At 50.5% G+C, this 25,897-nt stretch overlaps 9 protein-coding genes across 9 annotated transcripts; 7 read left to right on the top strand and 2 right to left on the bottom strand.

Annotated features, from left to right (window-relative positions):
* The first annotated feature begins 1,537 nt into the window (after positions 1 to 1,537).
* On the top strand, positions 1,538 to 2,255 carry BDV17DRAFT_261669 (uncharacterized protein). Its single transcript, XM_073757668.1, has one exon. It carries the CDS (start codon positions 1,873 to 1,875, stop codon positions 2,095 to 2,097), a length of 225 nt encoding a protein of 74 aa, XP_073616191.1. The 5' UTR covers positions 1,538 to 1,872; the 3' UTR covers positions 2,098 to 2,255.
* A 2,069-nt stretch (positions 2,256 to 4,324) lies between these two features.
* Positions 4,325 to 5,659, top strand: BDV17DRAFT_261664 (uncharacterized protein). Its single transcript, XM_073757667.1, has 2 exons — positions 4,325 to 5,108; positions 5,461 to 5,659. Exons 1-2 carry the CDS (start codon positions 4,647 to 4,649, stop codon positions 5,500 to 5,502), a joined length of 504 nt encoding a protein of 167 aa, XP_073616190.1. The 5' UTR covers positions 4,325 to 4,646; the 3' UTR covers positions 5,503 to 5,659.
* On the top strand, positions 5,360 to 6,956 carry BDV17DRAFT_74165 (putative pyroglutamyl peptidase type I). The gene is made up of 2 exons (XM_073765063.1): positions 5,360 to 5,918; positions 5,981 to 6,956. Exons 1-2 carry the CDS (start codon positions 5,808 to 5,810, stop codon positions 6,701 to 6,703), a joined length of 834 nt encoding a protein of 277 aa, XP_073616189.1. The 5' UTR covers positions 5,360 to 5,807; the 3' UTR covers positions 6,704 to 6,956.
* Positions 6,956 to 8,413, top strand: BDV17DRAFT_74168 (MOSC domain-containing protein). The gene has a single exon (XM_073765064.1). It carries the CDS (start codon positions 7,209 to 7,211, stop codon positions 8,310 to 8,312), a length of 1,104 nt encoding a protein of 367 aa, XP_073616188.1. The 5' UTR covers positions 6,956 to 7,208; the 3' UTR covers positions 8,313 to 8,413.
* Positions 8,414 to 8,416: 3 nt separating this feature from the next.
* Positions 8,417 to 11,781, bottom strand: BDV17DRAFT_261661 (DNA-directed DNA polymerase POL5). Its single transcript, XM_073757666.1, has 4 exons — positions 11,287 to 11,781; positions 10,643 to 11,225; positions 9,810 to 10,591; positions 8,417 to 9,753 (listed from the first exon to the last, which is right to left on the bottom strand). Exons 1-4 carry the CDS (start codon positions 11,668 to 11,670, stop codon positions 8,521 to 8,523), a joined length of 2,982 nt encoding a protein of 993 aa, XP_073616187.1. The 5' UTR covers positions 11,671 to 11,781; the 3' UTR covers positions 8,417 to 8,520.
* A 5,717-nt stretch (positions 11,782 to 17,498) lies between these two features.
* On the top strand, positions 17,499 to 19,686 carry nimT (putative tyrosine protein phosphatase MIH1). Its single transcript, XM_073765062.1, has 4 exons — positions 17,499 to 17,878; positions 17,958 to 18,025; positions 18,097 to 18,319; positions 18,384 to 19,686. Exons 1-4 carry the CDS (start codon positions 17,625 to 17,627, stop codon positions 19,489 to 19,491), a joined length of 1,653 nt encoding a protein of 550 aa, XP_073616186.1. The 5' UTR covers positions 17,499 to 17,624; the 3' UTR covers positions 19,492 to 19,686.
* Positions 19,687 to 20,311: 625 nt separating this feature from the next.
* On the top strand, positions 20,312 to 21,532 carry sld5 (putative GINS DNA replication complex subunit Sld5). The gene is made up of 2 exons (XM_073765061.1): positions 20,312 to 20,684; positions 20,753 to 21,532. The coding sequence occupies exons 1-2, from the start codon at positions 20,508 to 20,510 to the stop codon at positions 21,386 to 21,388; spliced, it is 813 nt and encodes a 270-aa protein (XP_073616185.1). The 5' UTR covers positions 20,312 to 20,507; the 3' UTR covers positions 21,389 to 21,532.
* Positions 21,533 to 21,878: 346 nt separating this feature from the next.
* BDV17DRAFT_290670 (cullin family protein) lies at positions 21,879 to 24,630 on the bottom strand (the record flags this gene model as incomplete). Its single annotated transcript, XM_073761961.1, has 4 exons — positions 21,879 to 22,050; positions 22,142 to 24,030; positions 24,091 to 24,477; positions 24,589 to 24,630. 4 exons carry the CDS (start codon positions 24,628 to 24,630, stop codon positions 21,879 to 21,881), a joined length of 2,490 nt encoding a protein of 829 aa, XP_073616184.1.
* On the top strand, positions 24,588 to 25,854 carry BDV17DRAFT_261651 (DNL-type zinc finger protein). The gene is made up of 2 exons (XM_073757665.1): positions 24,588 to 24,761; positions 25,004 to 25,854. The coding sequence occupies exon 2, from the start codon at positions 25,019 to 25,021 to the stop codon at positions 25,613 to 25,615; it is 597 nt and encodes a 198-aa protein (XP_073616183.1). The 5' UTR covers positions 24,588 to 24,761; positions 25,004 to 25,018; the 3' UTR covers positions 25,616 to 25,854.
* The last annotated feature ends 43 nt before the right edge of the window (positions 25,855 to 25,897 follow it).

The following is a 25,897-nucleotide window of genomic DNA, read 5'->3' as shown; positions in this document are numbered from 1 at the left end:
TAGCGAACCCGGGCTGCCCGACATTCTCCCACTGTTGACTGTCCCAATACAGATAAGTTTAGCTCCAGTCGATCCTCCGAACCTTCACAAAGAAAAAACAACTAATCTAATCATATTGATCCTTTCATTAGCTGTACCTTACAGACAAGTGAGTTACAGATACTTTTACATGATCCACATTTGAGTGACCCGCACCAGTGTGTGGGTTAAATGTTCAGGGGCGCACATAGATCAGATTTAAGCGGAATTAGCCTTTTCATCTCCACTATAGTCTACACAATATGAGCTACAGCTTGCAAGTTGCCGCAGGATCTATGATTGGTCAGAGGAAGCTGGCACAGAATAGAGAGAACTAAGTGAATGTTGACTGAGTGAGCGAGCTCGTGGACTTTGATACACGTGCACAACTCATATAACCCCGCACTAGCGGAATATCGATTACTCCAGCTTCGAGCGCTTAGCCATATTTGTAATATAAGTTAAACGTGATCGGACACCGAACCGCCGATGACACCGTGCCGCCGCCGTTGTGAGGCTGGAAGCTATATCTACGCCTCACCATTGGCCCTTGTAAGACTTCTCTGTATGTCTGGGTTCTCCAACTACAACAAAGCGATGACTAATGGGAATCGGCCAATGAAAGGACTTTGATACTGAAAGGATTGCTTGAGGATCTCTCTACACACAACAGCCAGGAGGCCTTTATATAGCCGCCAGCGCCGCTGGCCCGGGTTCTCCAAACAATGCCGCTGATGCCCCGCATTGAGCCTGAATAGGAAACGACATTCGATTAGAACCCGAGACCGGGATGAGCCCTGTCCAGCTCTGTCGGCTTCTCTTAGACCGGCGGGGATTCGGAGCCGGTCCGGCTGTGCCTTGTCCAGGTTATCCTGCAGTTGCTCGCGTAGCTTCTCCAGTTGCCCCAACATTTCCTCCACCGACACATGCGAGATGTGTTCCCCGAGGTCTTCGAAGCCAGGGATCGCTGGCTGGGTCCCTCGGGCGGCCATGAAAGGCGTGTATCCCGTTGAGTCATTTTGTGGAGTTGTTGTATGCGAATTGCGCGATTGGGAGCAGGAGACCCAGACATTCTGTTGAGCGCTGCAATAGACTCTTAGATACGCTTCTAGTGTCTGGTTCTGGTGTCCTGTCACATTCCGCGGATCTTCAATCGGAGGTAGCTAACCCCCGGGGAGGCTCAACATCTTCTGCAGCGTTGGTAACAACCCCGCGTTGTGCTCTTTGTTCCCAGACCCATAGTCAACATTCTTACTCCACAACTGACAATGTCCGGGCGGCGCAGCGGTAGGGCAGGAAAAACACAAGAAAAGAAAAGTGATTGGGCGCGTTGTCTGTCTTCATCGGGTGAGACTACGCGAGAGCGACGGCTCTGAGAAGCAAGACGTGTAGTCTTGAAGCGAGTGAATATGCAATCTAGAACCATATCGTCTTGGCGCTCGGAAAGTCATAAGGGTACAACTCTTGAGTATATCCTTGTCTCGAACTGTGTAACTCGGGTTGCTGACACGCGATAAAGGAAAAATCTGCAATCAGTCCATTACAGTTTGATCATCTTTGGCCGCTGACTTTAATCATCGCTTCCATTCTCGGCAAGTCCTTTTGTCTGGAGTTCTGGTCTGCAAATCAGCTCCATCAGCCAAGCCATTTTTTTCACTTCAAAGAACAAATCCGGTCCCAATGGTCGGCCTTGCCCGACAACGGTTCCGCTGGACTGAGTGTCATCATCATTATTAGCACTTCTTTGGCGCAATCTTTCTCTCGTACATATTTTGATGAAAGGCCCGAGCGCAGATTCGGGCCCTTAGTTCGCAAAGCTCTATTCGACGTTCTAAAGCATCGATCCGCTGTCCAATGTCGACTGGTCGAAATCAGAACCGCTCTTTCGCTCTGCCAATGTTCCAGGTGGCGTGCCTGACTTTGGTCCTCGTAGCAGAACAAGGCGTGACTTTACGCCTTTCTCGTGTCTGTAAATTGCGAAGCCCAGTGCGGTCTTTTCCCCATACCATGACTATAACGCATGTGTATTCGCCTAGCGATTTCGGTTGCTGCCTCGGCTATTCACCGGCAAAGCTCTAGGAGATGATTCTCCTGCTTCAGCAATGGTCTCGTAATCTAAGTTCTTGTCCTGTGCTATCTTTCTCCGATGTGGCGTCGATTCTGTGGTATGTCCATTCTTTTCTTTTCTTCCTCTTACTCCTGAGCCACTCAACGACTGAGACTTTCATCAAGCCCAGACCTTTGATTTCATCTTACCGTTGTGCCTAGTCATCCGGCCTGTAGGAATTCGGCTTTCAGGAGTGGCTCAAAGGGCAGACCCTGGTTCTCCCCTTTTTCGGCCCGCTATCCTTTAACCGCCATATGGGGCTGATTGATGGTCACGATTGGCTCCCCTTACGCGGCTCTCAATCAGAATTCGCCCTGACAGCGGGGTAAGGAACAGGGGTGTTATTGGGTGTAGATGCGATGCTACTGATATAAACTGCGATATGAGGTATGGAATCCTCTTGCTAATCTACAGTCGGTCATATACCTAACGATACCCAGGGTGGTTATATTAATCTGGAGTGTACAGTTACTGGGTTGAGGAGCACCCGGTTGTTCTGGTTAGTAAGACAATCACCGGAAGTTCAGAGCAACCCATTTTTTGTCTCTGTCAACAGAGCGCCCTTCGAAACATCTGCTTGTACTGTGCTGTTAACTGCCATACCGTGATCCACTACCTATGCTTCTTTTTTGTGAATATTTCTGGATCAGCTTAGGCTGAGCGCTTCTGAAAGTTTCTAGAAATGTTTACTGAATCAAATACTGTGAGAGGTCTCAAAGCTCTGAACTCTCTTCTCTCGCCCTTGAATTGAATGACTCTCAGCTCAATCAGATCGCTGTTAAATTAGCGGTGAGCGGTTGAGTTGAATTCTCATCGTTGCCCCGGTGGACTGTGTCTGAGTCTCGGGAAAGTACACCCAGTGCACCATTTCCTGTTGATCTCACTGTCTCAAATCAGTTGTCTTGGCCCGCAGATAGATGCTGATTACCCTCGCCACGAAGTGGTTTTGGCAATCCAGCCTAGGTCCCTTACCAATCCCGAGCCCAGTGAGTTGGATGAGCAGTAGCTTACTCAGAGGTATGCGGGTATGTTGAATCCTGGCCAGCAGGCCTGCGAAGATGGAGTCACTAAGTGAAATGGCTCTTCAACGCTGTTCCAATAATGATGGCCTTTTGCTGATGTCCGAATCGAAAACCAAGTCTCACAAAAGCCTTTTGAGTCCTGCGATGTTCCAGAACACGTCAGAGACAGACTGGGCTGAGGTGGGGAGCGTACAGAATCCCTGACAAAAGGTCCAGAGACATGAACACGAGCCTTATCAGCCTTCTGTCAATTTCGTCAGTCGGTTGGGCGACAATACTCTCTAGAAGGTTTCCATCCCTATGCTCGATCCCGTCGGGGAAGGCTCCGTTGAGGTTCCCGGTCAGCAGGATATTCTATCTGGCATATCATGGATCTCCGCCACCAGACCTCAGGCGCAATTTTAACCACCATTTTTGCCCACGCTGCTGCCATTTGTTATTGGATTGGCGGTTGAACTCTGTATCGGAGAGCTATACTTTGGATCCTGGGGCGGATGAGAGCACATAGACAAAGAATCTAGCTTTCCCTTGGCTTTAGATCTTCTATCACCGCACATTTGCAATAACAAACAGCCTTCATGCTCCATGACGCTGCAGTGGCAGTCTCCGGAGATTATAAAGGAAGAGTATTCCGGTCTCAACAACAGTCTGAAAGAAGATCCGACTCTCTCACGCTCGGAGAACAGGGCGATTCACTCGGGTCTCAACCACAAGTTGATCCCTTTATGACTGGCTTGGTCGGACTTCTACTTCTCGGACTTTGGCTCTTGATGATTTTCTCTCTATTGATTCTGCTATTTGTCATTTTCGCCTTTTTGTTGTCGACGTTTACACTTTTTTTCCTGCTTCATTGTTTTTTTCTTGATGTGATGTGAATCCTTATTCTTCTTTCCTTTGACGACTCTTCCTTTTGAAATATTTTGTCTCCGTGTTTTGTTATCATTGGCATTTATCATTATTTGCTGCTAAGCAGCACAATTCCTTCCTTTAAGCCTCGTTTTCGCGATTGGTTTTCGGCTTGCGGTAATGAAACATGAATCTCATTTGCATCAGAAATTCAGATAAAGCCAGCTTAGTCTAGCCTCGTTTTACTTCATTGTCCAAGGTTCAAGGGCGCTAAGAAAGAAAGGCCCAGGTGGTTGTGAATCTCATGTGGTAAAAATGTTACTTAAGAGCCTCAATATCTTCCGACAGAATCCAATCTACAACAAGAAATCTGCCGCCAAATCTAGCTAACAACATTGACCGAATTGTCTTCTTTTCTTGCAGCTGCACTCGCGACCAGCGTTGCTAAGAACCTCGACTCCGCAAAAGTCCCCAACGTCCTTTGGGGCTGGAGAGCCCTTGAACTGATACAGAAAAATCTGAGTCTCACGACTTCGTCATCCCTGACAAGATCGCAACCGCAGTTCACGCGCTGAAAGCTAGAGGGTTCCGCCATTGCACCGACCCGCATTGCTCGGAGATATGTATGGCAAATGACGAGTACGCGCCAATGAATGTGGACCGCTACAAAAGAAGCCTATCGGCGCCGCGCATTTCCATTCGGACCCCTCGTGCCGGAAGAAGGTCATTACGCTCCATCGTCAAAGCGAAATTCTGTTCTGGTCCCAGACATCCAACTTGGGCCTCCGGCCGCCGATGACCCTGACTTGATCTTATCGGATGATTCCAGTCTTCCTGCCAAAACGCCAGGCGAGACGCCAGACGGGCCATGTGGACCTTGGTCCGGGCTCTACCAGGTCAAGATCTCGAATGCTAACCCTTTTACAGAATCCCTTCTTTGGCTTTTGTGTCGTGACCTGAGACGCAATTTTTCTCTTTGGGTGTGGTGGTCAATGATGCTCGAAGCAGTTTTAGAAGATGACAACTTCACCAAGCAGCTCAAATCCGGATTCAGAGGTGCATGGGATGGGATCAATGGCCGCCGCGGCAATGAAAACAGGTATCTCGAGCTGGCCCTACTCCGTAAGAGGTTGATTGATTAGCGCCGACTCTTAGGCGACTTCCCATTTGTTGACATCAACGGGTTCCTCGCCTGCGCGACAAACTTGGACCCGGAAGCGATGAGAATTCTCAATTTATTCCGTTCCAGATGTCAAAGAGAATCCTGATTACCGGATCATCTATGTGTCTTGAAAAACAAAAAGAGGATAGGAGAATAAATAGGGATGGGGAAGGAAGGAAGGAAGATAGAGAGATAGAAATCAAATGAGAAGTAGATTCGTTGTGCTGAAGGACTGATAGCTTTTCTGTATAGGCAATGACAACGCCCGGTTTTGTAGGTCTCACAAAAGGAGAGAAGGTACGTACATCTGCCCCCTAAATCTCATTTTCTCTCTCTTAGTGTGCTGAGGCAAGTCTTTCAGCGACTTCTGTCAGGATTGCTGCTGTATGCTAGGCTGCTCGTACTCTAGACGGAATCTCGCGATGCCAAGACCGCCCAATGCGGAGGTGGGGAAGGTCCAAGGAGAACCGCCAAGGGCAACTTCTCTCACGCCACGGTCCTTCTTCTTCGTACAGACTTGTCTTTGTGTCATATGCATATTTTATCTTGAGCGATATACTATTACCCTCGTATAGAAGTATAGTCTTTCGCGGCTCTCCCAGCAGCACGGCAACAGCGAACTTGACCGACCCGCCCTTATCTCACTATCACCATGGGCGACTCAGGCTCAGGCGTCCATCTGACGAGCACACCGCTGCCGAGAGACCTTCCCTCGTCTCCCGCAGACCCGGAGGAGATATCTGTACTGGTCACGGGCTTTGGCGTGAGTTGATGCTCTTGCCCTTTTGAAGTTATCAGCAGGGCGCCGTGTCTGACCCTCCCTAGCCATTCAAGACCAACATCGTCAACGCCTCCCATTTGATCGCCTCGTCCCTTCCATCGTCCTTATCCGTACCTTTATATACAGCCGACGGGACACCCGCGGTCCGCCGAATTGCCATTCATGTTCATCCTTCCCCCATATCCGTCGCATACTCCGCAGTTCGGACGGCAATTCCCGCCATAATGGAGGATTATGTCAAGACCCACAGTCGACAGCCAGACATCGTGATCCACATGGGCATCGCCGCAACGAGAAACTACTACTCGATAGAGTCGAAGGCGCACCGCGATGCATATAATATGCCGGATATCCTCGGGCGAGCAGGGTATGAGGACGGCGAGAAACCGTGGAGGGAGCGGAGTCTCCCCAACGTCCTGACGGCCGGTCGAAGCGATCCGGCGACCGAGCCAGTCGTGAAACTAGATCTCACTTCTCCGCGCACAAACTTGAATCCACACCCGCCAGACATGGAGTTCTTGAAGACTTGGAAGGGCTTTGCTCCGTCAGGTGCAGACCTCCGGATTTCCGAAGACGCCGGTCGTTACCTTTGCGAGTTCATATTCTACACGAGCTTATCGTTGGCTCTCCGGGAAGGCAGGGATAGGAACGTTGCCTTCTTCCATGTTCCGTCTGCGTGTCGTGATGAGGATGTTGAAACCGGGAGAGAGGTTGCGATTGGTTTGATCAAGGCGCTCGTTGATCGTTGGGTGGGCGAGAAGGTATAGTCTTGGTAGAGTTATATACTTGCTCGGGTCTTTGGAGCGATATGCACGATTGGATCCCGGTCATTTTGGCGTTCTCAACCGCATATAATCGTATGATGATTCCAGTTTAGTTCACCTTAGCAACCTCTCGTTATAATCGCGGATACCTATACCTCCTTATCAGTTGCTCCATTCCGTTCGATTGGTAGATGGCGCATGGTCAATAGTGTTTAGCATAATTGTAAGTCATTCTGTACTTGGTCAGCCTCGTGGTTTGGCCTGATTTCAATCATATTAAGAGAAGGGAAGAGATGGATTTCCAAGACCCATAAAGACCGAAAAAGACATCTAACCTCTATATAACCTTTTTCCCTTTTCAAGGCGGTCACAACAACCGCGGGATCATCTCCTTCTCCGCAAAATATTCAACCGCCCGCACAGGCTTCAAATTTCGCAATCGCAACTACGTACCTATCTCACCCTCACCACCGAATCTCAACCAAACTACCCAGAGCAAACCATCATAATGACCCCCCTCGTCGCCCTCCTCCTCCTCGCACTCGTAATCAGCATCCCAACTCTCCTCCCCCGCATCCTCCAATCCCAAACCGTCCGCAACCGCCTTAAACGAAAATCCTCAAAATCCCCGCCGTCAACCCAAAAACCCTCCGAAATCGTCTCCCTCCGCGTCTACCCCATAAAGTCCTGCCGCGGATTCGAAACAACATCGACAAAGCAATGCATGACAGGCCTCGACCTCGACCGCCGCTGGATGATCGTCGATGCAACGACGCACGTCTTCCTCACCATCCGGCAAATCCCGGAAATGACGCTCATCAATACGGGGCTTAGTCGTGATGGCGGGAACTTGCTCCTTTCTATCAAGGGCGAAGAGAGCATTGCTATCCCCTCGCATCCGGATGAGACCTGGCTAGCAAGGAATACGAGTCTCGTCTCCGACGTTAAAATCTGGGATACGACGACGGACGGATACGTCTATAATCCCGAAATCGGAATCAATCAGCTGCTCTCGAAGTTCCTGAATCGGTCTGTTGTGCTGGTATATAAGGGTCCCAGTCCGCGCGTCTTAAAGGGGAACGGGGACCCGCGGCTTCTCGGCCGTGTCCAGGATACGAATTTCCCCGATGTCCTACCGGTCCTTATTGCCTCGCAGGCTTCAATCAATGAATTGAACGGCCGACTCAAGGCGCAGGGGCATGAGGAGATCACCATCGAGCGGTTCAGACCGAACATTATCATTCGCGGGACGGGCGAGGGGTGGGTTGAGGATAGTTGGAAGACGGTGCGCATTTCGGATGCGGATGCGGAGCCTGCCGATGTCTCGATGTTGGAGAAGGAAGCGAATGCGAAGGTGGATGGGTTAACGTATGATATTGTGGCAAGGTGCGGGCGGTGCCAGGTTCCTAATGTTGACCCCGTCACGGCGGAGAAGCACAAGACGCAGCCGTGGGATACGATGATGAGTTATCGGCGCGTGGATGAGGGGTTGAAGTATAAGCCTTGCTTTGGGATGTTGGGGGTGCCGAGGGGCGAGGGGGAGATTAGAGTTGGTATGCGCTTTGAGGTGCTCGAGGAGACGAGTGAGCATCGGTATATCAAGGGTTTCTAGGTCCTCTGGGGCAATTTACGGCCATGGCATGTGTATACATGATTAATGTTCATTATGTTTGTTTTAGCGGTTACTGGGCCGGTGGCATTGTCATATCTGCGTTTTTATACTATACACATTCACACAATATATACACACTATCTATTCATCATCCCCTCCTTACCCCCTCGCCAAACCAGCAAAGTACCAACCCTACAGTCCAATGTAATTAATCCTTCAATGTCTTCCCCGCCGAAACACACCAATTACTCCAATCCGTAAAGAACCCTGGCTGAACATGACACTTCTTACTAAGAAGCTGGCTCTTCCTCGTCTGCCCATAAACATCCACCACACCTTCAACATTCGCCTTATCATGGTTCGTAAGCACCTTAACGAGCAACAGGCTCGCCTGGCTACAACCGGACGCATGGGCAGGCGGCCCGCTAAGCATCGCTTCGGCGTGGACGGCTTTCAAGAGCTCCCAGACCGCGCTTACGGCCTCCCCCTCCTCGCCGTTAAGAGAAGGGAGGGAGGGGCCTTTACAAAGCTTCGTATACTCCCTCAACACCGCATTCGCCTTATTACTAATCTGCTTCACGGTCGAGCGGCGCGTGAGTCGTAGCAAAGGCAATATGAGATCCAGGGCAAGGATAGAACTATGGCACTCTTTCTTCTTAACGTAGATCTCGAGGAGATCGAGGACGCGGTTCTTGAAGTTCACCATGTTTTCTTTGGCGTCCTTTTTATCGGACTTTTTGGAGAGTGCGTCGCGCCGCGCTCTGAAAACTTTCACGAGCTGCGTGTCGATTTCGTCCATCTCGGAATCGTTCATGTCGGAGTCTTCTGAGGATTCTTCTTCTTTAAGGTCTTGGTCTGCGCGGTGTGTGCCGAGGGCGCTGGCGAGTTTTGCTTCGAAGGCGGCGATTTCGGCGGCGTCTACGTCGTTTTCGTCGTTGTCTTCGTCGCCTGAGGCTGAGGCTTCTTCCGCGTTTTCTTCGGGGTCCACGATTTCAACGTCGCTGTCTTCTTCGTCGACGTCCATCATGTCTTCGTCTTCATCGTCCTCGTCGTCCTCACCCATCTCTTCCTCATCATCTTGCTGGTCGAACATCTCTTGTTGACCCGCGAGACTCTCCTTAGCTTCCAGAATCGAAATCAGAGACTCCAACCCCGTCGCCGTAATATTCGGCGCAAACGCCGTAAAGACCTGCTCACTCATACGACGGAAAAGCTGAGACGGCTTAGACGCGAAACTAAGCAAGATCTCGACGAGGGCGTCGGAGGCTTCGGAAGCCTCCTCACCCTTCTTGCTCTTCTTGTCGCCGAAGATCTTGTTGTAGCAGAAGTCGAGCTCGTCGAGCATCGATGCGGCGTCGGTGTCGCCGTTGTAGACTTGCAGGATTGTCATTGAGTAGAGGAGTTTGAATGCGTCGGTTCCGGGGTCGGATTGGCTTTTTTCCTGTTCATATGTGAGTTGTCTGGAAACACGAAGATAGAGAATGCGAAATGTGTTACCAGTTTCTTCAGCGCCTTGAAGGCTCCCTTGACTGATTCCTTGAGGGTATCGTCCATCTTGATGATGAACTTGCCATACTCCTCGGACTTGGCGGCATCGCGGATCTTACGGACAACCGCGTACGGCAATGTAGCAGCATGCTTCTGCGCAGCGATAATGCTGTTAAGAGATGAATTGATTCTGCTGCGGAACAGTTCCTGCGATTGCTCGGTGAACGGTGGCTGAGGGCCAGATTTGCCCTCCTCACTCGTGAAGTAAGCGAAGCGAGCAAAGACAAATAAGATCCGCTCAAGTGCCGCTTCCGAGCCTTCAACTGCCGACTGGGCGCGAACCATAGATAACAGCAAACCCGCAAGAAACTGTCGGTTTGCTGCAGCGGCTTTGCCGTCGGTTGTTCCCGGGGATGCAACCAATGTCTCGAAGAGAGGCAGGATAGTGACTAAAGCGTCTAGGTTAGCCTCGGATACGATTTTCTCGATTGTTTTGGTCTTGGTGATTTGGTCGAAGTTTGTGGAGCCTGCGGAGCCCATGAGGCCTTTTACAGCGGGGCCGGCGAATTCTGGCTCCTTTGACACGCGGGCCTGGATGACTTTTGCGGCTTTGACTGCCATGCGGTGCAGATATCTGTCCTCGACAGCCAGCTGGTTCGTAAGACACCTGATCAGGTTTTTTGTGAATGCTTGTGAGGCCACTTGCAGGCTGTGCTCGGTGATTACTTTGATGAAGAGGAGGAAGCCCCAGTATTTCCGTTCTTCAGAGGAAGCAGAAGCGAATAATCCATCTGTGGCTATCAGAGCCAGTTCAGTTCCAATGAAAGCATGGGCCAACTTACTATCAACGACTTCAGTCCAGAAATCAGCAAAGCTAAGGCGTGTCGAGCCTTTGGACTTTGACTCTTTCGGCACATTGTTCAAGCTTGCTAGAGCAGCATCCCAAGCAAAGTGAAGCTTCGAATTCCAAACGCCTGATGACTTGGCGTTCTTCTCTCCCTCGCCCTCGGTCTCACCACTAGAAGATTCTTTCATAGTCTTTGCTAGCTGGCTCCTCTCTTTCGAGTCCAGCGGATCACCGTGTTTCCATACTTTTCCGGGGAACTTGATATCGGGGAATAAATCCCTAGCAGCGAGCCAGATTGCAACGCCCTCGGGCGTGCGCGCCAGGTCGTTCGAGCAGAGTAGCTCAAGGGCAGTCTCCACGAGCTTAGTGTCCGCCTTCTGGGCGGAGATGTCGTGAATACATCGGTACACGATCCAGCCACACTCTTCTCTTATCCAAGGCTTCTTCTTGGCTAGGTCGAACACCAACTCTAGAACCTTGGTCCAATCGGGAAGTAGAGCCTTAGGGCTGAAAAGGATAGAAGACTTGATAATAGCCTCTGCACCGAAGAGCCTCCCAAAATGGTGATCTCTTTGTTCCTGTCCCGGAATTAGTCCACAATAAATCCACATACCACATAAGTAGCTAGACTGCACTCACCTGCCCCGACTCACCCCCCGCCGCATTCGAAACCTTCTCCCAAACACCCAGCACACCGTCAACATCAACACCAAGTTTCCCTTTCCCACCTTCCCTCGGCGCAAAAACCTGCGAAAGCACCTCGGTCAACGCAATCGAGAACCCAATGCGCGCCGCCTTACGACTACTACACAGTCCCCGAAACAGGCGCTGCAGCGTCTTCTGAACCTCCTCGTCAGTCGGGGTCTTATCAGTCGTGAACTGCGACACAAGGGCCGACGCGGCCTTGAGCCTGATCTCGTCGTTCTCGCTCGCTAGGTCTTCGTAGATCTCGACGAGCTTTGTGTTGACGTTAATGGGCTCACGACGCCGCTTTTTGCCATTGGAGGCGTGGTGGGGCGCCATGGTGGATGGGATCCAGAGGTGTTTCTTGATTCTGGCTCCTTGATTGGGCTTTGAAGTAGAATCAAGGAACCTAGTGAGTTGAGAGAATTAGAATTGGGAGCTTCGCAGCTTCGTGAATTTGATGATGGATCTGCGCTGCTCAGAAAATTTACGGAGATAGGCCGAATGCGGTCTAACGTTATCGGGTTTCTGGCCTCAGGCAGCAGGTAGCCGCTTTTGGTACTATGCTTTGCCCGCGGCCTCACTTGTCCGACTTACTCATGGATCGACTAATGGACATGGTGAGATTTTGGCACTGTGCTTATGTTCTTTTGTGTTCTGTGCATTGGTAGTAGTTCACTGTGCCTGTTGGGGTTATCTCAGATGACCTTTGGCATTAGGGCAGACGGGAAGAATGTATATATATATTCAGATTAGCTATGAGAAAATGCACAGAAAGACGCTAGCGAGATAATAATCACCGATCAAGCTTAGATACATTGATAGATTATTGGCATGTATCGGCATTACAGGATTTATTAGGCCTACGCACATGGAGCTTGAAGTGAATGCCATTTTACCTCGTGCCGGTGATGCAGCGTTGAATAGACGAGATTATTCAAGGACTAATTACAGGTGTGAATGAATAGAGCGCAGTTAGATGAAGGCTGCCAGTATGGAAGAGCATGGGATAGTGCTGCAAAGGCCCAGTGACTGAGTGCAGCACGAGTCAATATATCAACATTTGATTATGTTAATGTTGAAGTTAGTGATTTGATATTGATGATTTAGATAGTCCAACGATTCAATAAGACCGAAGGGGTATGCGAAGATACTGAATCTGCAGGTATGTATGAATTTCCACCTTCACAGACGGACTGTTTGTTGTCTCGGTATTTACCACAATGAAGGTCAATACGACCAGGGATCCAAAGCGGCAGCGTTGGCGGGCGTTAGATGTATAGCACCCAGAGGAGATCCCCCTTAGGGTAACCCGTACCTTATAGAAAGAAAGCGTGGTGCCGCTTTAAACGCAGCCATAAACGGGAATCATGTACCCAATTTGAACATTCCTGGCGCTCTTCACCGGGAGCGCGGCTTACCTACCTCTGCCCAGTGCCCAGAAAGTGGTAGGACACCAGCCGATAAACAAGCTATTGTCAGAAATGGCGCAAGGGCTTAATTGCCTCGCAAGCTGCAGGGCAGACGTCATCCTGGCACTATTTCTTCCCAATATAAGGTCCGCTCACCCCACAAGCGTACCTGGCTTGATCGATTGCTTCAGTTCCTGAGCTAGGATTGTGGGGGTTTAAGCAAGGGTTGCATTCCCTGGAGGGATTTCCCGTGTACTTGATAGCTTAATAACCTGTACAGAAAGGCCAATTCTGGCGTGAGTGCCTCCAAGCTTGGTTTCAGTGCAAGGCGTGAAGGGGTTCAAGGCGCTAAAGCAGGACTTTTCTGCCAAGTCTCTGAGCTCAGCGTCAGCAAGTCCAAGATAAAGCACGCCAAAGGCTTTTTTCTGCTGATCGATGGAACCGTATCGACTATCTGACTTTGGAGCCCACCGATTCAAAGCGAACGCTGGCAAAGGACAAGATCGACTGTTTTCTATGAAATTAACAAGTCAACACCACTCTGCAAACCCTCACCTAGAACAGAAAGTATCTGCCGTCAACAAGCAAGTATTTCGTGCATATGTCGAACCCTATTTTAAGACCTGCTTCCCGTCCTCACAAAGGGATATCACGAATGTGGAGTACCCTAGAATGGTATGAATGCGGGCTGCGGAGAACATGAGACTGAGCAACATGATGATGAGTGATCATCGAGCGATAGATAGCACCTTGAGAGTCTTTGGGTGATAGCGGCAACATTTTCGAAGAAAAGGAAGGGGAGGCTTGCTCGGAGAGCAAAGGTTCATTTCGTCTGAATGAACCGGGAGCTTCTTCCTAAACAGAAAAGAGAAGCAGACGTCGAGAAGGATTGAGAGCTCGTAAACTACAAAACCCGACTCGAGATTTCTTCTAGTAGAATGCTTTCCAACAAAACCCACCGGCGTCGGACGCAAAGCTGATAACGACATCTTCGCCGGCGGTCTCAAATTGAGGCGGCGTTCAATCACGATGTGTCAGAATGTCATAAATAGCGAGCTGATGCTACTGTGGGTAGGTAGTTGTGCTGCACAGCGTTTCCCGAGGCGAGATATTGGACGAATGTGTATCCATTCGGTGTAAGCTCCGTCTGGCAGTCTTCCTCGCCTCTACTCCACTTGACTCGCCAACAAAGGTTTAGTCAAGTGATCATAGAGACCGATTGCCTCCTGCCCATGCTTGTAGAAACAGCTTGTAGTTGGATTAGGGCTCCTGAATCTTGTTCACTCAGTCCTGCGGATTGAGACCAAAGACTCTTAGAGAGCGCGTATTTCGTCTTCAAGCACATGGACAAGGCATCTCGATCTCGGCTCACGGCTCACGACTCGCGAGTACTAGTTCTGCAGATCCCCCTGGTTGACCGACCGCGCTCAGATATTTTGGAGGGGCGTGACGACGAAGAAAGATAGAGCATCATGTGCCCATTATTCGTTCAGCGACAGACTACGTAGTTTAGGCTGATTTTTCAATTTGCCGACTATTGAGGCGCCGTCTTATTGCTATCGTCTGTGGAGGGGTTGCGCTTGGAGTAGTGCACGTGCCAATGGAGCCTCAATACACAAAAGCGGCAACAAGTGGTAAGATACTGCCGCTGCCTGGGGCTGGTACTGTGGTAAGCGAGAACCTTAGATAAAGCGATCCATGGAACACTTGTGCTAGGATTGTTTACATCGGAATCTGGAAGCGTCAGCCGATACGACTAGATCCTCGAGTCAGAACAACAACAATGACGAGATAAAGTTGCAGATGCAAGTTGACTGCATGAACTGGGCGCTAAGATTGACCACATGGCCTAATGAGCCTAAAATCCATGGCTGCGACCCCGCACACGCCTAGTGAGCGCGTGTGAGGCCAAACGCTCTCGCCAATCGTAGAGCTTCTGCTTATTGTCATAGCTGCACGACATCAAACAACAACAACAATACGAGATAAATCATCGTCATTACCGCCGAGACTGGACCGAAATCATGTTTTGTGCTGGAGAGACGGCTGATCTGACGTCAGATTGTTGTTTATAGCCCGCGTGGTCTAGGCGTTGGATCCTCCCGACTGTCGAACCCGGCCGCGCGACCAAGACACAAAGGACCTTGAAAGCGGGAAGTGTTGCAAGCGACGCCAGTGCTCACAAGCAGCGTGATTGTTTTCGTCTCTCTTGCAGAGGTGAGATAAAGTCCGAAAATAGACGTGGACGACGAGCAAAAATAGAAGTCCTCGTCCTTCTCGATGAAGCTAGAGGGGTGATAAAATGGCTCAGGTTCGTTGAGAGTAAGGGGGACGAATCAATCGCGGCTTTGCAAGGCGATCCTTTGTTTGGGCTCTTGGAGGAAAGCCCGAAGCCGTCACCGTGTGTGGGGAGCTCCTTCGCCAAATCGACCGGTGTCTCAAGAGTCAATGATGAGGGGCTCTGCGATAATGGGGTAAGATAGAAATCTTGGAGATGAGGGGCTGTTGATGCAATCATCGATGCTAGTCAAAGGAGAGAGCGTGATTCGCGAATTCAACGAATTGTGGCGGAGCACTGAGGCGGGCTGATAGCTCGATAGCTTGATTGTTGACTGAACTATTCCCAATAGAGAGCCTCAGGTCGGATCCATGATCATAAGATGAGGAGAGCGAGCTCGAGTAGACCTCAGGGTGGGGATGACAGATGGGAGTCACAGAGGACTAAGAAACGTAGCGTAGCAGCAACTGTAGTCTATCGGCTGAGACTCCATAAGGAGCGCTCCAGATACAAGAGCCCAAGGCCCATCGTGTCATGATCCGGTTTTGGTGTCTCTAGTGAGGCGGAATTAGATTCGATGACGCTTGTCAGCTCAGGAGCTTCCCCAGGCCCGGCTTGCTATCGGTAACCCCGAGGCTCACTACCCGGACTGCTCGACCCCAAATCCTTTCTCAAGCGAACGAGCAATTGGAGGCGAGAGGATTCAATCAAGGAGACAATTGTAGAGTTAATCCGGCCGAGGAACGGAAGGAATGTTATCGGCACCCCTATGCAGGGACGTGATAACGGTCTGCGTAAGGGTACGGAGCATGCATTGAAACTTGACTTGAGAGAATGAGCGAGTCGTGCACAATGCAGGATTCCAGGTAGGACGATCATCTAGCGGAGTACGTAGCATTCGAAGCTCAGATGAAATCATCGTGAAGGGCGATTTTCTCCGCTCGGAAGCCTAAACGGTGCAGTTACTCCTGTAGGGATCTGGGGAGAGAACCCCAACATTGCATGGCGGTAATTGACACCAATTCAGGCCTTCATCATCGAAGATAATCTTAGACCTCTGAACGGAGTCGATAGTCGAGTCCGGTGTCCAACTGGTGCGCCTCATGCAAGCGTGGGCGCCTGTTCGGCCGTTCCTGAAAGCTCTTTCTCCGAGCAGGTGGAGCGTGTGGAGAATTTTATGAGATTCGATCTCCAGTCTAGTCTTGGGAACGATGTATAAAAAAGGAAATGCGAAAAAAAAGAAAAAAAAAATTCAAAGAAACGGCAAAAGCGGGCGGAAGGAAGCCAGCGACGCCCTGGCGAAAACGGTGAGCCTTTTTTGTCGAAAGGGAGCTGCGCATATGTCAGGAGTCAGGAGTAGGAACAAAGCTTCGAAACCCTTGACAGTCTGAGACTCACAATGAGGGGGATGTTCGTTTCAACGGTAGTCGTAGTGTTAGTGAGCTGATGAGGCGAAGTTCCAAGCTGTCAAGGCCAGGGCAGAGTCAGGAATACCCGCTCAGGTACCGTCACCAGAGGGCGGCCAAATCCTCTGGATCGTGCTTTCAGCCAGCCCTGGACTAAGAGTGGTCAGCCTCTCCAGGTGCATCCCTGCGCTGATACGTTGGCGGGCGACTAGCGCAGTGCTGGCGGTAAGGGAGTCCCGGCAACGAGGGACGCTGAGGCCCAGTCTGCCACAATTGGTTTGCGAGCGCCAGATACCGCTGACGACAGTGTGACACCTCGTATGCTGCTGTATGCTGCTGTACCGTACCTGACTGTACCTACATTGAGAATGACTTAACCCTCTGTCGGTCGCAAAGGATAGATAGTAGATGCAATAGAGTATGCCATTAAGGTATTAATACACAATCAAGGACGTCTAATATAGAAATCCCTGTCCTGGGGCGGCTGTAATGCCCCGGGCTGTCTGTATCTATAGAGTAACGCCGGTACAGTAACACCGTCGCTTAAGCTCTTCTGAGTATCTGGAGATCCTCCCCACTTTGCGTTGCCATGCAACAAGTTCATCCCTTCAGCTTCACTTTTCCACGCCGTTTTCCTACTTCTCTCTCCTCTTCTCTCCTTCTTTTGAGTCCTCATCTTCCGCCCGCCGACTCCTCTTAAGGCCGCAATCTCGTCCCGGCTCATCTCTGGCTCGCCATCCTCACATGCTCCGTTCCGCTTCTCGGTATCTTGCCCCCATTGCATTAGCGTACCATTGTACCAGACTGATGTGCACTTCCCCTGGTGATGCTGCATTTGGACGTTTTACTGATGACTCCGTGCTTCTCATAGCTCCTCCCCCGCCCCCGTACTTCGTTTCCCTTCGCTCATACCTTACTTGAACCTGCCAGTCATGTCGCTTTAAGCCCGGTTTCGGTCACCAGGAAGTACTTAGTACATGCTGGTCCGCTGCAAGCTCAGAGCCGCTCTGGAAGGATTTCTAAGGCCGGGGATCCGATATTCTGCGATTGGGAAACTCAAGACGTGTAGTTAACCGCGACTACATCCTTCCATACTCGCCGCCGTAGCGTATGCTCTGCTAGATAGCGTCCCCGGATTCTGGACCTTATTCTTGCACTTGGGCTACCGAGCTTGAAGGCAATTGAAGCCTCGCAGCTATGGAACACTCATCACCGTTGGCGGCCATGCAGCCTCCATCTGTAATGCTTGGTCATTGCTTTCGCTCCGATGCATCGGCGTCTTACCATGGATTTAGTCCGTTACCAGGACTAGGTGCTGGCGGGTTCAACTTCAAGGACTTGTCCATGAAGAAATCCCAGGGAGATTATTTCGGTACGAAGTTGGTTCGAGGATCGTCACCCACCGCGAGTCTTGCTGCAGATCTGTCCCAGAATTTTCACATTGACCAAAGGTTTGTCATCCCATCTGCAGTGATTTCTTCTTTGTTTTTGAGCCGTTGAGAAAGAGAGATACTAACATAAAGAATTCAGCCCTCAAGTCGCTACGCCACGTCGGTCTTTGTTCTCCGCGTGTTTGTTCGGGAATGGAAATAGACATGGTAAGGGCGCATGCTTAACCCTGGACGAAAATAGTAGCAAACAGTTCTAACCTATATATACTTGCGTATAGAAGATGCGATGACCACTCCTCCGCTCCCATCTTCCTCACCCGCTCCCGCGATGGATATTATGGACATGTCCCCACTGCCTCACAAGCCCCCATTCACCAGCACCACCGAGATTGAGTTGAACTCGCCGACGTTGGAGAGCTCCCCCATGGACACGAGCATGATGTCGAACGACGGTCTTGTTCCTGAATCGCCCACAGTGCAACAGAAAGATGGTCAACAAGAGTAAGAGAGACGTCTGGATGGGGATCATACTTGCTTGTGAAGGTCTAATCATCGTGTCTTTTAGGAGGAGACGTCCGACATTTTTACGCCCTAGCCTGGCTAGGAGCAAAGCCCAGTCCTTTCAGATGGGAATGGCGAGACCCTCTCCGGAGAGCCAACCACCCCCCTTCAAATTCCAGACCAGCGGGTTAGGTGTAGCGGCGTCCCTAGAGGACATGTTCGGTGAATCACCGCAACGTGAGCGACCGTTGACGCGAAACAATTCTTCCGGCGGCCTGTCGAACCCGCGATTGAGACCATCCCTGGGAAGCGGAAGCCACGTCCGTAACAACGGATCACCATCCGCGGCCTCAATCCGGAAAAGCTCGCACACCCACATGCGCCCCCGAAAGCAATGCAGACGTTCATTGAGCATGTTTGAGCATCCAGAGGATGTAATTGCCGACAGCGAGGTTTCATATACATCAAATGCACCACTCCAGTCCATCAGCGACTTCGAAGAAACACAGGCTCTGCAGCTTCCTCACTTCATCCCTGAGGAGCAAGCAGACAATCTACCTCGCATCGACAAGGCCACCCTCGTGGATATCAAAGACGGGAAGTACAATGACAAGTTCGACAGTATCATGATCATCGATTGCCGGTTTGAATATGAATACGATGGCGGGCACATCGTTGGAGCTATTAATTACAATGACAAGGAGAACCTCGCCGCGCAACTTTTTGCGAGCCCCAGACCAAGGACTGCAATTGTTTTTCACTGCGAGTATTCCGTACACAGGGCGCCCCTGATGGCCAAGTTCATCCGTCACCGGGATCGTGCTTACAACGTGGATCAATACCCGCAGCTCTCTTACCCGGATATGTACATCTTAGAAGGCGGCTACAGTGGCTTCTTTGCCGAGCATCGATCGCTCTGCTTCCCTCAGAACTATGTCGAGATGTCTGCCAAAGAACACGAATTTGCTTGCGAGCGCGGTCTTGGAAAGGTCAAGCAGCGGTCGAAATTGAGCCGGGCCCAGACTTTTGCCTTTGGCCAACAGTCCCCCGAAATGGAGGATAGCCCTACTGGAAGGTGCCGGAACAATCCTAATGATCGCAAGCTTCTCGACTCTCCATTTGATAACAGTCCTAATTCTCGCTTCCCCGGCCGACGTATGCTTTCCTACTAATCTCGGTCCGGAACCTGACTCATCCTTCACTTCTGCGGATTTATCCGTCCATGCCCCTGTACAGGGCTTTGTCGGCCCATGATTCTTGGATAATCCACTGGTTGAACGACTTTTATGACGATATTGGTGTTTGGGGTTACATTTTGCATTCGAGAACATTGAAAGACTCATTTAGCGGATACTCTCGATTGAGGAACCTCGCGCATTTACGGTCCAAGTTCACCACACATTCACTTCAGATTTTTCTTCCCTCTACCTCATACCGACGATCCACGACTCGATAACCCGACGGATCCTCAGAATATCCTTGACACGACAGACACTACCAGAAAGCTCTTCAGCACACACCACTTTTACCACTTTCCTTCGACACTTATTTCCAACTCTCCTATGTCTCCCACGAATCTCCACGGATCTTTACTGCGCTTGGACACTTCATCGAGTTCTTTCTATGATACCTCATCCGCACGCATTTTCGCTTCTCGGAAAATTTACCATTTGACCCTACCGTCTTTTAATCCGCCGCCCCGTTTTCCTGTACAATGCGAGGGAGCCCCAAGCATGCCATACACGGTACATATTGATGCATGGCTCGTCGACAGGCGATAATTACCATGGGCGGTTATTCTGGACTTAATACCAACCAACCTATCATCAAGGCTTTAATAATACCTTGTGATGTTCGGGATGCTGACTGTACATACAAGAAAACACTTACTGTCGGCTATTGGTCCGGCCTTAAGAGCAGAAAGATAAGAAGACTTTAGTTTCCTTTGTCAGAAGAATGAAATAATTTCTAGATTCAATTCCTTTGCCTCCGGTAGACCTTGAGTGTAAGCAATCAAGCCGTGGCCGAAGTATTAAACGGCGGAATATTGGCGCCTAAGGCACAAATAAATTTCCGCCCGATCTCCGCTCCGCCTTTCCTCTTCTCCGCTGAACATTCCGCGTCGCATGTCATCCCGGCACTCCAGCATATCAAGTTCGATATAGCACCAATTGGTGAAACCGCAATCATGGACATTGACGATATCCTCGCCTCGGTCGACCACGCCGACGTCTCCAACCCGGAGTCCACAGCCCTCGACCACCAACTCCTCACGCGCTTCTGGGTCGCCGAGCGCAGTGTCCCTGAGCTCCTCCCGTGGCCCGCGCGACTCATGGACCGCATGATGGAGCGCGTACGGCAGCAGGTATTCATAACTTAACTGCCCTTGCAACCCCAAACATGTCTAACAGGAATTGAACTATGTGTATGTAGATCGAAACAATCGAAGACCTCGCCGCCGCATCCTCAGACCCCACCTCAACAACAGCATCGTCCTCAAGCCAAAACGCAACACTCACCCTTTCAATCCTCCAAACAGACCTCTCGCGAACCCAATACCTCCTCCGCTCATTACTCCGCCAACGGCTCTCAAAAATAACAAAACACAGCATGCACTATCTCCTCTCTACATCCTCTAGCGCCCCTATCCCATCCCCCGCCTCAGGAAGCACCGAAGCAAAGCTCCAACAACCCGAAGACTCGGTCCCCATTCCCCCCGAACCCCTCCCGCGCACGTGCGCCCTCTCTCCCTCCGAAGCAACTTTCCTATACACGCATCAACAACTCCTGGCGCGGCACTTCGGAGCCAGTTTCCTCTCGTCTTTCCCGGCGCAGTTGAGACGGCTGGATGATAATGCCGGGGGGACGAGTATGGTGCAGGGTCCCGATAAGCGCGAGGTCGTCTTTGTGAGGTGTGTTGCGGAGGAAGTTAGTGTGCTTGCGCCGCCGGAACAGGGGGTGAGTGAGGAGGAGATTTTGGGGGGGACTATGCGAATGGGTGATGTTTGGGTTGTGAGGTGGGAGGGAGTTAAACATGCTTGGGAACGGGGGGATGTGGAGGTTTTATAGGGTGATAATAATAACTGGGGCTTCGACGAGCATTTCTTGATTGCATAGGTGGATGGGTGGTGCATGGCTATCTGGCGTTCTTGTTCTTTTCCTCTGCTTTGGTTTTCGTTACACAAAAGATACCGCGGTAGTTTATAGAGCTAACTGTGACGCATTTACCTTGGATCTCGTCTTTGCATATTTCCGCTTTTGGATTTTTTTTGTCATTCTTATCGAAGTTGTAACGATACGCAAGGACGAGGCAAGACGACGCCAAATAGAAACAATCACGTGCTAAGCACACCTCAACTACCCACCAGCGTAGAAGAGACCCAATGCATACAAGAAAGAAACGACAACCAGAGATCTAGAGGCGCCGAGATACCTATAACGAACCGCTGCGCCTCGCCAAGGGACATACATAGATACATAGCCTAGCCGTGGGATGGATGACACTAGATAGGCGAAAGAAACCAAGGGAGATAGATGTATATATCGAGGAGTGACGCAGTCAAGCAACATAGCCGTAAGTTGGTGGTTCTTCAGCGATACGCTCAAGATACTCGCGGTCAATAAGGCTCTCGATGCGTTTCTTGACCATGTTGACGTCTGGGACGAAGCGCGCGGATAATTGGCTGAGAACTTCGCTGATTAAGTTTGAGTGGACTAGCTTCTTGCGTTGTCTGAATGGAGGAGGATATGTTAGTATCTTATCTGTCTATTGTTGTTTGTGGTGATAGGGAATGCAGGGCGGTGATGGTGGTGTATACGTACTTCATAATGCGCACAACAGCGGCCTCGATACTCGCGCCACGCTCCTCGTTCATCTTCTTCTCCGTTTCTTTTCTCTGATCCTGGTTCTCGACTTTATTAGCGCCGCCGCTGACGACGCCAATGCGCACCTTCATAAACGGGCTGGAGAAGTCGTTGTTGAAGTAGAATTCATCCGTTGGTTTGACGTCCTTGCTCATTGGGTCTTTCTTGAGGACCCGAGTCTTTGGTGCCACGGCGAGCGACTGGAGGTTGCGGATGAGGTCGTTATCGGGGATGCGTGTGCGCGCTTGGATCTCGTCGAATGTTAGTGATTCGCCGGCGGGCACGTCGTTGAATAGTAAGAGGACGATCATGGCGTATGTAGAGACGTTGAGTTCGTGGCGCTGTGTCTTGCCGTTTGACTTGTGGAATGTAGCCCGAAGATCAGCTGTTCCCATGCTGGGCTGCCAGGAGAGCTTTCGACCGCTGTGCTTGCTAAGATAGAATTTTTCAAAGCTTTGCTTGACGGTTTCGACTTCCTTGGGGAAGATGCATGGAAGCTCGACCTGGCCGTCTCTCGTGTTCGACATGATTTCCATGGGCCACATTGTACTTGTAAGGACGTTAATGTCTAGGTCGAGGCGTTTCTGGTCGGGATCGCCCATCTGCTGGACGTACTGCTTGTAGCTGCCGGTTAGGTCTTCTGATATCGTCATGTCCCTGAACATGGCTTCTAATCGCTGTGTGAATTGGTTTCCAACTTCCATCTTCATCTTCGAAATCATTTGTCGCTCAGCGTCCATGCTTACTGAACGCTTCATGAGTAGTCGCCGGGATAGATGCTTCTTGTAGTAGGCCTCAAACAGGTCCTTGTCCTTAACGTAACGCAAAAGTGTGATTCCATTCTCCAAGAGAGCATCGACCTCTGGTTCCGATTTCCCCTTGATGCCTTTCTTGAGGTTCTCGTCGAAGAACAGAGAAAGGAATTCTGAACTTCGCGTCGTTGAGTTGATGAAGCTGGAGAAACTGGCTGTAATTGCACTCTGCAACACTTGATCAGACTGGAAAGCCTTTTGCCAAATATCATCGAACTTCTTTTTTAGGGCTAGAATGTCGTCTACCCATTTGATTGCGGATGATGTCACCTGATTCACGGGCTTCTCTTTTTCTTTCTCCTTTTCCTTCTCTTTCTCTTTGTCCTTCTGCTGAGCCGCATCTGCTTTGCCTGGCCTTGAGGGTGCCGGTGCCTGAGCTAATGCAATCGATGCAGCATTGATTTCTTGACCCATTTCGACGATGCGCTTTTGTACCGCCTCGGTCAGATCACCTTTTTTGGAATCGACTCGTGCATTGAGTATGTATATTCTACCCAAAATGTCGGTTCTGTCCTGATCCAGCATGACTCGAACTCCAGTACCCTCGAAATTGATCACTTCGGCAAGGTTCTTGCGGATCAATTCGTTGTCCAGTACATCCTTCATCTTCAGCTCACTAAGGCGAGAAACTGTGTAGAGGCACCGTTCCTTCTCTTCCGCAATTCGATCGAACGCAACAGCACAGAAAGTGGCAGCATCCGCCGTCTCCAGCAATCGTTTACCCTCAGCCTCGTAGAAAGCAGTGCTTGTTTGTATATAATCCGGCTCAAACGAGGTAAGGTAGAGTCTCGTTGAATCTTCTTCCGCTTCTGTCTCGTATAGACCCTCCAGCATGTTGACGCAGTGCCGGATCAAGGGACGATCAATCATGTGTCCTGACCGCTCCAATTGTATCATGAATAATAGCGTAGACTTGAGCACATCGGCAACAAGCGTGTTCTCTCCGTTCTGTATCGGAGACCGTAGAACGTGGTCACGAAACAATGCCATGGCAGCCGAGTATATTGAGGGTTTCCGGCCCGCGACAACTCGATCCTAGAAATCAATCGCCTCCGTTAGAGAAAGGAACCAGCCAGCGATCTTAACAGAACTCACCATGTACATCATGACATCTGTGATCATCTGCATGCACAGTTGATGGTCCTCCCACGCCTCCCTCATAACCGATAGGAACTTTTCTCCGGCCGCCCGCCGCTCAGTAGCTTGATCTTGCATGTCGACGACCTCCTTGGCAAGCAGCAGGGTAGATGAAATTCCAGCGACCACTTGCTTCTGTACCTCGTCGCAGAGCCATTCTTTCTCCAATTGTTTTGTCCGTTCATAGAGATCGTCTCCACGTTGAATTGTTACGATGTTGTAGGAATTCCGGTATAGCTGCTCAAAGGATAGGTCTGAGGCATCTTTGGTATGAATCCTCGTCAAGGAGTTCGACAGGTCTTTCCAATACGACTCGAATCCGTCCTTTCCGGTCGCGGCGAGGCCCTGCGCCAGGTGTATTAGCAAACCAGCACGAACTTGAACTAGACTAGCTTGTGGCGTTGGCCTGCCGAAAGGGCTAGAAAGTCAGCCTAGAGGTGTGAAAGGCTTGCCTACCCTTCGTGGAGCTCGGATCTTCGTCCTTGCCCTCAAAGCCATCTCTAGAGCTCGCAGGCCTTTGCCATGCACTTGATGAACACGAAAGGTTCACTGATAGTGGCGGGGCAGACAAAGTGTATGGGATCGACTAAGACCGGGTCACGCCACCAAAGTCAAATAGGATATCACAAGTGAGTTTGCTTTCAAGGTTCCAGATAATAAACCTGTATCCTTTTCTCGAAAGGCATTTTCATCAATCGCCAGAAAGAGATGTAAGGAAGATCGAGCCGATTAAGAGGCCGCGGAGGAGGCAGCTGGAAGAACTAAAATCCGGCGCAAAGTCCGCCGTCATAGCTCCGGTCAACTTCCTCATCATCTTTACCTCCACAATTCTTTCACTCCAACCTCAATTTCTACTTTAACTTAACTTCAGACATCTCTGCGGGCCATGTCTCATGTCGCTCGTCTATTGCGAGGCCTCGGCGCCCTTAACACTGCTCTTCCACAAACTTCTCTCTCCCGGGGAGCTCCCCGACTCTACTCCCAGCTCAGCGGCCGCCATCTCCAGCCCTCAGTCGCAACACACCTCCCCAAACCCAACAACACCAGAACAATCATCCCATTAATAGGGTTCCGCTACAATTCCAGCGCTTCGAATTCAAACCCATCTCGCCCACTCACCGACCGCCCCGAGAACGCCGCCACAGACGCCGAGAACGCAGAACAGAATCGACAACGCCGCGAGCAAGAGCCCGCATACCAACTCACATTTACCTGCAAACCATGCGGCTCGCGCTCGACGCATCGAGTCTCGAAACACGGATACCACCGCGGCACTGTCCTGATTCGCTGTCCGGGCTGCGAAAACAGACACGTTATCAGCGATAACCTCAAGATCTTCTTTGAGCAGAGCAAGACGCTGGATGATCTTTTGGAGGAGCGCGGGCAGAGTATCACTACGGGGGAGCTCCGTGGGGATTTGGAATTCTGGGGTGACGGTACTATGAATGTGACGGGGGTTGAGAATGGAGGAAAGTCGGAGTAAAGCGTCTGATGTCACTTCTGCGGTGTAGAGCATTTGGGACGTTCGTCATTCTGCTGAAAGAAGCAACTCGAGTTCAAGGAAGGAAAGTGCATGCTTGGGTGGAGGCGTTCAAGACTGCGTTATTTCTATTATGATACCTCATGCTGTTCTATATACATTGATTCCATTTCACATATCGTGAATAATGTACTTTTGTGCTCCAACCCTGTACCATAGCTATGAAGACAATTCTCCTTTCTCCAGACGCCGATTCATGTAGACCATAAATAAAGTGGCCAGCGT

Source organism: Aspergillus undulatus, assembly GCF_047715775.1.
Source record: "Aspergillus undulatus strain CBS 261.88 unplaced genomic scaffold BDV17scaffold_20, whole genome shotgun sequence".
NCBI lineage: Eukaryota > Fungi > Ascomycota > Eurotiomycetes > Eurotiales > Aspergillaceae > Aspergillus > Aspergillus undulatus.
Note: the sequence above shows the minus strand (reverse complement) of the source record. Positions and strands in the feature narration are given on the sequence as shown.

Bases quoted from the DNA above. Each gene is read 5' to 3' on its own strand.
- BDV17DRAFT_74165 (XM_073765063.1), top strand. From the start codon at position 5,808: ATGGGCGACTCAGGCTCAGGCGTCCATCTGACGAGCACACCGCTGCCG. The intron at 5,919-5,980 runs GTGAGTTGATGC...GACCCTCCCTAG, and splicing joins TACTGGTCACGGGCTTTGGC to CCATTCAAGACCAACATCGT.
- BDV17DRAFT_74168 (XM_073765064.1), top strand. From the start codon at position 7,209: ATGACCCCCCTCGTCGCCCTCCTCCTCCTCGCACTCGTAATCAGCATC.
- BDV17DRAFT_261664 (XM_073757667.1), top strand. From the start codon at position 4,647: ATGTGGACCGCTACAAAAGAAGCCTATCGGCGCCGCGCATTTCCATTC. The intron at 5,109-5,460 runs CTACTCCGTAAG...GAAGGTACGTAC, and splicing joins ACAGGTATCTCGAGCTGGCC to ATCTGCCCCCTAAATCTCAT.
- sld5 (XM_073765061.1), top strand. From the start codon at position 20,508: ATGGACATTGACGATATCCTCGCCTCGGTCGACCACGCCGACGTCTCC. The intron at 20,685-20,752 runs GTATTCATAACT...ATGTGTATGTAG, and splicing joins TGGAGCGCGTACGGCAGCAG to ATCGAAACAATCGAAGACCT.
- BDV17DRAFT_261661 (XM_073757666.1), bottom strand. From the start codon at position 11,670: ATGGCGCCCCACCACGCCTCCAATGGCAAAAAGCGGCGTCGTGAGCCC. The intron at 11,226-11,286 runs GTGAGTGCAGTC...ATTCCGGGACAG, and splicing joins CGGGGGGTGAGTCGGGGCAG to GAACAAAGAGATCACCATTT. The intron at 9,754-9,809 runs GTAACACATTTC...ACATATGAACAG, and splicing joins TCAAGGCGCTGAAGAAACTG to GAAAAAAGCCAATCCGACCC.
- BDV17DRAFT_261651 (XM_073757665.1), top strand. From the start codon at position 25,019: ATGTCTCATGTCGCTCGTCTATTGCGAGGCCTCGGCGCCCTTAACACT.
- BDV17DRAFT_261669 (XM_073757668.1), top strand. From the start codon at position 1,873: ATGTCGACTGGTCGAAATCAGAACCGCTCTTTCGCTCTGCCAATGTTC.
- nimT (XM_073765062.1), top strand. From the start codon at position 17,625: ATGGAACACTCATCACCGTTGGCGGCCATGCAGCCTCCATCTGTAATG. The intron at 18,026-18,096 runs GTAAGGGCGCAT...ACTTGCGTATAG, and splicing joins CGGGAATGGAAATAGACATG to AAGATGCGATGACCACTCCT. The intron at 18,320-18,383 runs GTAAGAGAGACG...CGTGTCTTTTAG, and splicing joins CAGAAAGATGGTCAACAAGA to GAGGAGACGTCCGACATTTT.